Source organism: Biomphalaria glabrata, chromosome 9 (genome assembly GCF_947242115.1).
Source record: "Biomphalaria glabrata chromosome 9, xgBioGlab47.1, whole genome shotgun sequence".
Taxonomy (NCBI): Eukaryota; Metazoa; Mollusca; class Gastropoda; family Planorbidae; genus Biomphalaria; species Biomphalaria glabrata.
In genome coordinates this window covers 12,970,529-12,981,522 of record NC_074719.1, presented here as the reverse complement: position 1 = coordinate 12,981,522, position 10,994 = coordinate 12,970,529, and the positions used below count along the sequence as shown (strand labels likewise).

At 35.8% G+C, this 10,994-nt stretch overlaps 1 protein-coding gene across 1 annotated transcript; it reads left to right on the top strand.

Moving 5' to 3' along the window:
* Positions 1-8,264: 8,264 nt before the first annotated feature.
* On the top strand, positions 8,265-9,371 carry LOC129928178 (uncharacterized). The gene has a single exon (XM_056041207.1). The coding sequence runs from the start codon at positions 8,265-8,267 to the stop codon at positions 9,369-9,371; it is 1,107 nt and encodes a 368-aa protein (XP_055897182.1).
* The last annotated feature ends 1,623 nt before the right edge of the window (positions 9,372-10,994 follow it).

Sequence of the window (10,994 nt, the reverse complement as noted above, 5' to 3'; positions counted from 1 at the left end):
AATAAATTTGAATCATCAACTGTCTAAATGAAATTCACTCGTATATTTATATACACACATATACACACACACAGACATATAATAGGTAATTCCATTGATGAAAAATAAAATTTGAATCATCAACTGTCTAAATGAAATTCACTCGTAGACCCCCATTAACATCTCATAAGACCCCAATTTATTTTTCACTTACATAGACCCCTTGGAATTTCTCGTAGACCCTTGGGGGTCCAAGTTGACCACTTTGGGATTCATTTGGGTTTTTTTCACCAGCGCTTTTCAACGATTCTTAAACATTCACGACTAAACCTTGAGTTATGTAAAAGACTTAGATCTCGGCTAGTTGACATCGATCTCTGCTATAGTTTATGAGATTTGATCCAAATTTCCCTCTTTTTTTTAAATCGAAATATTTTTCTCGTGCGAGGTCCCATCCAATCAAGGAAGCTGCCTAGTTTGCCTGTGCCTAAGGCCGGCCGTATATATATAAATATATGTCTATGTCACTTTGGGAATCATTGGTTTTAATGGACGCGCTTTACAATGATTCCTAAACGCTTTATGTTTAAATATTGTAAAAAGAAAAAAAAAGATTACTTTAGAGTATCAGAAAAAAAAAGCCGTTTACCGTTATTATTTATGAGAACTCAAGGGAACTAACAAATTCCGTGTAAATCTTATTACTGAGTATCAGTAATATCCCTTTTGCATATGGCTGCCCACATGCAATGGTAAGACTTAAATTTATCACATTATTCGAAAACCAAGTAGCATTTGATTTTTTTTAAATATATTAAGCCTATTAGTTAACCTTTTAGTCAGCACTCTGTGTATAAAATATTTAAAAGATTAATGAAAACATGACATTTCAAAGTCTTGGACCCGACACTTTCTTGCAAACAAACTCATCTCATCTCTGGCTGTAATCCGTCTGGGGATTAGAAGACCAAGCAGTTTCCTCCAGGCGCCTCGGTTCTGGGCGAGTCTCGTCTTGTCCTTCTGCTTGACGTCTGTTTCCAAATCGCGGCGCCATGTATTCATTGGCCGTCCCCTCTTCCTCATTCCTTGGGGGTTCCAGATGAGGGCTTGACGTAATGTTGGATGCAGGCTTATAAAGAGTGTGGCCTATGCATCTACAGCGTCTCAGAAGGAAATCTACTTCAATGGGCTGCTGCTTTGTTCTTTCCTCATTCATTGACTGGCCCCCGGACTATAAGAATCTTCCGGAGGCAGGTATTGATGAATACCTTGAATTTATTTTTTTCGTAAATGGTGACGGTTCTTCAAGTCTCTCCTCTATAAATAGTATTCGTTTAACAATGACGTTGAATAGCCAAACAGACTCTAGCAAATTATAAACATTTGGATCTAAATACAAAGCTTTTAATCATAAATAATTTTAAAAAAATAAATATAACAATTTAGGGCCAATATTTGTAGTCTAAAATTACCATATAAAAATACCAATTAAGAGATAATAAATTAATAAAACAATCACAGTGTTGCACGAGACACACTTTAATCAATTCAGATAATAGCTCTACTTCCGAAATGTTATGTAGTTTTTCAGAGTCTTAAATGACTCAATCATTCTTTGTTCTCTAAAACAAACACAGCAAGGACGTAGGTTTTGCCCATTTGTTTCTTTATTTTTCTATTATTATTATTTCATTTTCAAGACTTTATTCTCAATTATTCTTATCTATTCTCAATCATGCAAGTCAAAAAGAAAGTTTACAAATTGAGTTGATTACTCCCTATTGTATTTTTATTTCAGCTTCACATACCTGAGGTTATGATCGTTCCAAGTTCTAACTAGGACAAAACTATTGAGTATGTAATTACGATTAGTGTATGGCATCCTTTTGTATTTTCGTATCTCGGAGCTATAAATTGCTTTATGAACTGAAGTCTAGGGGGAAAAGATAATCCCAAAATAATAACTGTTAAATGTGCAAAATAATTCTAGGAAAAAATTATCATTGCTATTATGTTGAAACATATTTCGATACTGTAATAAAGCTGAATTTTATTTTTTGTTTTAGGTCATCTAGATCTACTTATCGTAAAGATTTTAATTAAATCTTATTTTAAAGCTTTCTTTGTTTCGTTTAATTAAACAAATTCGTAGATTGTCTTGACTTGACTTTTTATGATTTAAGTCAGACATGATGAAATGCATCCAATGTTTCCGTATGTTTCTGTTTGTTTTGTAATTTTTTTTTGAGGTCTCCTAAGCAAAAATTTGATTTATGAAAGTGGGCTGTGTTTTTTCTAGAGTCGTACAAATAGAAGTGGGAAATGAAAAAATTTTAGGAAGCAGAAAACGACCTTAGTATCTCAAACCCATGGGTGTCTATTTGATTAAGTCGTAATGCATTCTTTTCATATATATCCTTAACAGTATTTTCCTTTCACACATATGTATAGTACAGTTTGTACATTTATATTTTAATTCGTTCATCTATTTATACAGAAGGCCCTACATACATTTTCAATCTATTTATTTTTGCAGTATTAAAAACGCATTTTTGTCCAACATAGATTCGCCTAATACAGCCATCGGTATTTAGTATAACATTAAGTAAGTAAAGTTTTTTCTATCTGTTGTTGTTTAGTTCTACGCTTGTCAACAACTGTTTAATTATATATATATTGTTATAGTACGATTAGGAATTAGTTATGTGTTTCATACAAAGGGAAAGTTTTGACTTAAAGACAACACGGCTAGGAATTGAAGAAGAAGAATGTATGTAATTAATTACTGTAAACAGATACTCTTGACTGCTTTAGAGAGAGGCAGCTTTTTATGGATGTAGAGATTTAGCCTGACGACATTCGACGGCTCCCTTCGTTATTATAAAACGTCTTTTTCGACATTCGCTGTCAGCGTCGACTAACTTCTATTGTTGGCCTTTCACCTGTGTTATTTGATTTTGTTAATGTTAAAGAATGTTAACACCGTTTGACTAAACTGCATAAGACACAGCTCGAAAGTGCCGAACAATATATGACTCATTCACTCACCACTCATCACTAATTCTTACACTTAGGGTGGACGAAATGTTATTACTTACCTTGTGCCTAAAGCAACTCAATTTTTTTCACATGGAAACCGCAGCGTTAAAATTTCCACAGAACGATTTTTTTCGCAATTACGGTCTATTTGTATTAAACCGACATTGGCTTACCAAGGTTTAATACCGAATATACATTTTACTTTTCGCTACAATTATATATTTTTTATTTGACGCACTTCTCCTTAGCCATGTACATGGAAATAAGCAAAAACAATAAAACTAATCGATATTTTTAAACTAATTCTCTGAGCTGAATTTCAGGATCTTAGGGGGCCCCAAATCCAAAGAAAATAAACTGTTGTAGATGTTTTTTTAAGCTAATTTTTCATTACAAAATCTGATGTTGACGACGGATATTTTTGTGATAGACAGACAGACAGACAGATAGATATATAGATAGATATATAGATATATAGATAGATAGATAGATAGATAGATAGATAGATAGATAGATAGATTGATAGATAGATAGATAGATAGATAGGGGCGATCCCGGACGAACTTTATTAGAGAAATCACACAATTTATATACGAAATCTATACTTAGGTTAATCATATATACAAATTATTTATTTTTTAACCTATTTTTTGGATTATATCGCCCCCTCCCTCTAGTATGTTGGCCGATTTGTTGAGGTTGGGTGGGACGACTGCATCAATTCCACCCCCTCCGCGACCCTTAACTTTCTAGTCGGGGGGGGGTAGAAATCACAGGATGTTAGAATAATTAGTTACATCTGTACATGACAAAAAATACATATTGATGTATATCATTACAAATCTTTATATTATGTCTCTTCCATCCTGGTATCTTGGCCGCTTCTGTCCTCGCCACTTTAGACTTTTGAGTGGGAGTGGCTGTCCAATTTTTAAGCAGAAATCATAGTGCATGAACGAAACTAGTTGAGAATCTTTATAAGATAAGCTACTTATTGATATTTGTACCCATTTGTATGTTATGTCATTCCACATTCTAATCTCACATTAAATTATTGGTAAACAGAAAATGAAAGAGAGTTGTACCAGGGGCGATAGATGTAATCATCTTCTCCCTACCGGGCAGACCAATACTTTTTATTTTGTATTATAGTTAAGAATTTAAAAACAAAATTTGTCAATAATGTAAGTTATATAAGCTATAAATTAAATTCTTCTATCGAATCGCTCCAACCCATATTCTTTAATGCCAAATGCAATCATTAGCAATAATTATACAAAGGAGAGAGAACTCTTACTGACTCTTACATGATAATTGTTTCCACTCTACATGACGTTTTAAAACAGAATAGTTAAATATGGCGACCGAGTCCATGTGATTGGGCATGAATTTTAAATAATTATTGAAAGAATATGCTTTGATAAATTTAAAATTCATAAGACATTTGTAAGTAGAAATGTAACAATTGAGATGAGTTCTGAAACCAAAAAAATTTTTCCTAGTCGCCTTTTCCCATCCTTTACTCAATCTGAAATTTTTCTATTGTATAAAAAACTTTGGAACTATAACTCACAATGTTTGACTTGAATCCTAAAATTTAAAAAAAAATTGATTAGAATCAAATTGGTCTACCTGATCTCTTCTCCGTCTTCTGTTCGGCCGCGACTCTCAAAGCCTTAATCTAAATCTGTGGAGTATCTTTTCTTTTCACGGAACACATCTGTTGTATTTGCAATGTACTTCGGGCCTATCAATTAACATAATAATTTTTAAAAGTAAAATCATTTTTCAATTATTTTTAGAAACACTGCTCTAGTTGTACTATGACCATTTTTTGTTTTTCTTTGTTATATATATACGTTAATATATAGGGTTAGGGCTTATTAGGCATTAGGTTAGGGTTTGGAAAAAATCGCCGCCTCCTCCTCTCCCCCCCCCTTCTGAAAAAATTCTGGATCCGCTAGTGGTTATATATATATATATATATATATATATATATATATATATATATATATATATTGTTGTAACCCTGCCTTGCACCAGTGCTTGAGGTGCGCACTAGCGCACTAGTGAACGTAAACAGGAAGAGACTAGAATGGAGAGAAGAACAGTGCATCAGGAATTGTGAAGAGTCTGAATTTTTGGAAACTAAGAAGCAAGCTTTTGGTGCTGCCTGAAGGTTGTAGAAGGGACTTGGAACGAAGCGGGGAAGGCTGGCGTTGGTCCACATTCGGGTTGCTGTCTAAAGGACTGGTAAATTAGTAGAAAGATTCTGAGGAAGCTGAAGGATGCTATGTGTTTGTCCTAGTGAATAAACACCTGTCTTTATTTCCTGTTACACTGTGTTGAGTTGCATGCCTATTCGTTGAGTGCCTAACCTAGAGTTACAGCAATTGGTGTCAGAAGTGGGATTTAGGCAGCTCAACGAAAGGAAACAATGACAACGATGAGGAAGCTAGATGAACTGAGCTGTAAACAGTTAAAAGAGGAGCTCCGAGCCAGGGAGCTGAGGATCTTCTGTGCCAAAGAAAAAATGAGAGCCAGTCTTTGGCAGGCTCTTGTTGATGAAGGAGAGGATCCGGAAATATACCTGTTTGAGATAGAACCAGATATTGGTGAGGTGCTGAACACCATGCAGAACTGGTTAAGAAGTGAACTTTGTACCTTCCAGGATTCGATGAATCATTCTATGGACAAACTGATACGTAACGTGCAAGGCCAGATCAATCCTGTAAGAGAGAGGAGTCTAACATCATTCAACAACAATGAACCGTTACTCATTCAGGACTGTGGCTGTACTGATAGTTACAAAGAATGCGTCAATCTTAACAAGAAGCACAAAGATGAACAGAAAGAGACAGTCGAAGCAATAGAAGAAGTCTGCTACGCGACTGAAACTTTTGCTGTACCAGCTTTGAGTGCAGCAACGACCTGGACGGAGCAGGAAAACTTTGAGCCTGCGTTAGAGCCTGTCACTTTGGACCTTAAGGACCCCTGTCGATCTGCCAGTGCCTACGAGGGGAACTTGAATTTTGATTGTTGCATTCAGGCGGTAAGCAACAACTGTACATGCGGTGCTTCACGAAGGGAATGCAAATGTCAAGAAGCTCATCAACAGGGTCTGAAACCAGTGAACTTCGATACTTCTATTTTCACCAGCGAGAGAGGCCCTGAAGGTGGTCAGAAGAACCCTGCAGCTGATGAACTTTTGCACCTTAAACGTTGTAAAGGTGCCTTACAGACAATTCTCCCTGAGACGGCTGAGGCTGACAGTTTGTTAAACAGCGTGGCTTCATGTGGGTCTACAGCTCTTTCGCGAGTCATCCTTAGAAAGGGTCTGATGAAGCGCAGTTCTGAATCAACTGCATTAACAACAACAAGAGCTTTCACTACCACTCGATGTGTCAGGTGGCTGACGCCAGCGACAACCGTCAGGATGGAGAGGCCACGTTTGCGACATCGTGTCGAACGAAAGAAACTTGGTCAACTGGAGAAGGAGAAAACGGCACCTGCAGAGAGCAGTGTGGATCGCTTTGTGGGGAGCACGCTCCATGCAATCTGTGACTCCCACTGACCGACCTCCACCTGCATTGATCAACCGTGAACATATTTCTTTTCGGGACGAAAAGACTAAGGTGGGGGTAGTGTTGTAACCCTGCCTTGCACCAGTGCTTGAGGTGCGCACTAGCGCACTAGTGAACGTAAACAGGAAGAGACTAGAATGGAGAGAAGAATAGTGCATCAGGGATTGTGAAGAGTCTGAATGTTTGGAAACTAAGAAGCAAGCTTTTGGTGCTGCCTGAAGGTTGTAGAAGGGACCTGGAACGAAGCGGGGAAGGCTGGCGTTGGTCCACATTCGGGTTGCTGTCTAAAGGACTGGTAAATTAGTAGAAGGACTGAGGAAGCTGAAGGATGCTATGTGTTTGTCCTAGTGAATAAACACCTGTCTTTATTTCCTGTTACACTGTGTTGAGTTGCATGCCTATTCGTTGAGTGCCTAACCTAGAGTTACAGCAATATATATATATATATATATATATATATATAGATAGATAGATAGATAGATAGAGGCGACTGTATTGATTTTACTTAATCTCTTGAAGCTTAAATTGAGGTAAAAACAAGGTTAGAAAGACAGTTTGTGTGGAAACAAACTCAAAATAGGCCCCCGAAGTGGTCCACCCAGGCAGGGAAAAAGGCAGGTTTTAATATTTTCCGAAGAATATCGGTATTAAATTCTACCAGAAGTGGTCCATCCAGGCAGGTAAAAAGACAAGTTTCAATATTTTCAGAAAGAATATAGTAATGAAATTCTATCAAAGGCAAATGAAAGAGAAGAATGGAGAAAGAAGGTTGACAGATTCTGTGTGGTGCCCCAAAGGTCCAGCAAACCAAGGGATAGATGAAAGTAAATGTGAAGTTAGATGTGAACCTGGCCTAACTGATGACTTATAATGAGTATCTAATTGAAGTAATTGTTTTGTAAAGGGTCAGTCTCTTATTCGAAGCCTCAGAAAAAAAAACACATTTCCGTTGTTTTAAATTATGTCCAACTTATTTGCATGGTAAATAGATTTTTCTCTTTAAAAAAAAGTTAAATTTTGTTTGTAAATTTAGTATTTTTTCTGACAAAACTTACATAACTTAACAATACAATTGTAAAAATAATTTTAAAAAAAAATCTTAAACCATTTGCATTAATGTGTTTAGAAATTGGTAAATGGTCATTTCCCTTACGAAAACGCCTCCAGTGTTTGTTACTATTAATAGTGAATAGTGGTAAAAATGGTGTATTTTTATGAAAAAACTGCTGCATAATTGATTTTAAAAAATTAGATTTTCCGATTTAAAAAAAAAAAAACAAGTAGTCGTTGCATCAGAACTTTGAATGATCTAAAATATCATGATGTCCTATTTTTATTTTATTTTCTAGTTTCTGAGGTCTAAACGGGACGGACAGATGGACAGACAGGCCTCTCAAAAATAATAGGGTCTTTTCCACTTTCGGGGGCCGCTAAAAATTGGATTGAGGACATTTGTAGAATTATTTTTAATCTCATTATGCTCAACGTAAACAAGAAGAAAGATAGGCAAGTTAGTTAATATTAAGATCAAGAAAAAAATATTAACTTTCTTGGGAATGTTTTTTTAAAAAAGAAAAAACATAATATTACCAATATTTTTCTTTTTCCATTCACAGCTTCTTATAATTACACACATCAGGAAGCACAAGAGGCTCAAACAAAATGAATGTAACGGATAGTATTTTCGATAAGTTGGCAGTAAACTACCAGACTACAACGTTTTCAATTAATACAAGTAAACCTCAAGTAATTGTTAGAAATGATTACAACTTCTACTGTTTTCTGGGCTCTCAAGATTATTTGTACCCTTTCCAAGCAATTAACTGTTTCATCAATCCTTTGTTATCTCTCTTGGGGCTCTTTATCAATGGACTATGTCTGATCATACTGACCAAAAGTGGACTCAGGAAGACGTCTAACATTTTGCTTTTTGCACTAGTTTTGGCTGACTCCATGAATATGTTTACAAACCTGGATTTTGGCGACAAGATTCGATTATTTGGACCAGTTAAGTCCAAACCTGGCTACTGCACATTTGAGTACGATACCACAATGAACCAGTTTCTCTACGTCTCACAGCAATTTTTTATCTTTGTAGGATTTTGGGGCCAAACAATCAGCGTTTCGATCCCGATGATTATTACCATCGAACGAATATTGGCTGTGTACTTTCCCGTGACGTTTACTAGGATAGTCAACATAAAATCAGTTATTGTATCCTGTGGTATAGCTTACATCATTTGGCTACCCTACGCCATTGTCCAGACGTTTTACAGGCGATTGGACTACATCCAGCTGTCCAGCGGAAATAAAGTTGCCTTTATCACCAGCACCGAATTTCTGATTAAAAATTTCAGCATACTGTTTACGTTCGTAGCATACGCCCTGGAAGCTTTGATGTCATGGGTGCCCATCTGTTTTATCAGTTTAGGCTGCGTTCTCATCGGCATCAAGGTCTATGTTTCCATCTCTCATCGGCGGAAGCTGACCAACGTGAGCAAAAAGCACAACTGGTCACCCAGAACCACTCGGACTCTAGTGACCACATGTCTTATATTCGTTATCACCCACACCATTACCGCACTGATTAGCGTGCTTACAACAGTGGATCTCAAATCTCCATTATTGACTTTTCTAATTGTGGAAATATCAGCGTTTCTCAACATCCTTTGCTGTACCAGCAACTTCCTTGTCTATTTCCTCTGTAATGATAAACTTAGTAAAATATTCTTTGATTTGATTCGTACAAGAAAAAATAGCAACGTTTAGAAAGCCTAGAATAGTGTTTCCAGACGTTACATTTTTAAACTGAACCTTGTGTAGGTCTTACGTAGGATTTTGTTTGATACAAAATACTGATTAGATAGGGTTTTTTTTGCAATTTTGCATAAAAAAATTGGTCACCTCCTCTTCTTTGACTGTGATAAGAAACCCTTTGATCATTGGTCAAATAAAACATTCCGCACGAAAAAGTTTGTTAACTTTTTGATGACTGACATATACAAAAAGTATTTGTATTATTTTTTAAGGTGCCATTATTTCCAAAACATCTCTTACTTTAACACGACACTCGCTAGAGACATGTTTAAAATTTTGTTTTTCTTTCGCTTGACCACTACTATTTCTGCGGTAGAACGCCAGTTTCTGTTTTCATGGGTATCAAGATTATTTGTATCCTTTTCAGGCATTCAATTGTTTTATCAATCCTTTGTTATCTCTCCTAGGACTCTTTGTCAATGGACTATGTCTGATCATACTGACCAAAAGTGGACTCAGGAAGACGTCTAACATTTTGCTTTTTTGCACTTGTTTTGGCTGACTCCATGAATATGTTTACAAACCTAAATTTTGGCGACAAGATTCGATTATTTGGACCAATTAAGTCCAAACCTGGCTACTGCACATATGAGTACGATACCACAATGAACCAGTTTCTTTATGTCTCACAGCAATTTTTTATCTTTATGGGAATATCTCTGCGGTAGAACGCCAGTTTGTGAAAGATGTAGAGTTTCCCCGAGGTTCTTTTACTAGATCCTTCGTTTTGAGCTATTCCATCTGTTGTTTTCTTTAATATTCTCGTCACAAAATATTTTAAGCTACAACTTTGAGCCTAAAGTGACATATTGCATGCCCCTGCAAAATATCCTACGGACGCCTATGGTTCCGACACTCCCACTGCTCTTATGTTTAAGCGAAAAAAGAATAAAGGCCATTGTTCAAAGTGTGATAAAAATCATAATAGAAAAAAGTCAAAAAAATGTGTAGAATAATATAGTTCTTTCACATAAAAATCTTTCACTTGCAGTAGTTACATAAAACCTAAAATAATGTAGACAAAAATATGACACTGAAAATTGATCAAATAAATAACTTTGGGTTTACAAAACAATGTGATATTGTATTGTTTATTTTTTAGTGTTTAAATAATGAAAGTGTGGTAAATGATTTGTATGTTTCACATAAGTCACCTGGAATTTCAGACATTTACCAAGAATTTTTTTTTCTACGAATTCTTAATATTGCACAAACATTTCTTGCAAAATGTACATTTTTTTTAATTACCATTCATGAACTATTTATGTTTTTCTCAGCATTGAATTGTAAATGAAACATTTTGACAACAAAAGTCGTCAACATTCACTTTGAAACGTTTCTCTGAAACGCAACGGAAGTTTTGAATAGAGGCAATCATTCCTTTTGAAACAGACACAGGACCATCAGACCATGTATGATGCATTGATAAAGATAACTGTCAATCGGTTCATTTCTTGGCTTTGCTTTGTCTTGGCTCCTTAGGGGTATAAATACTCAATTACAATTCATTGATACTTGCTGTGACAAGAGGGACAATAATGGTGGCTACCTTTTTTTATTAGAGTTAGCCCCCTT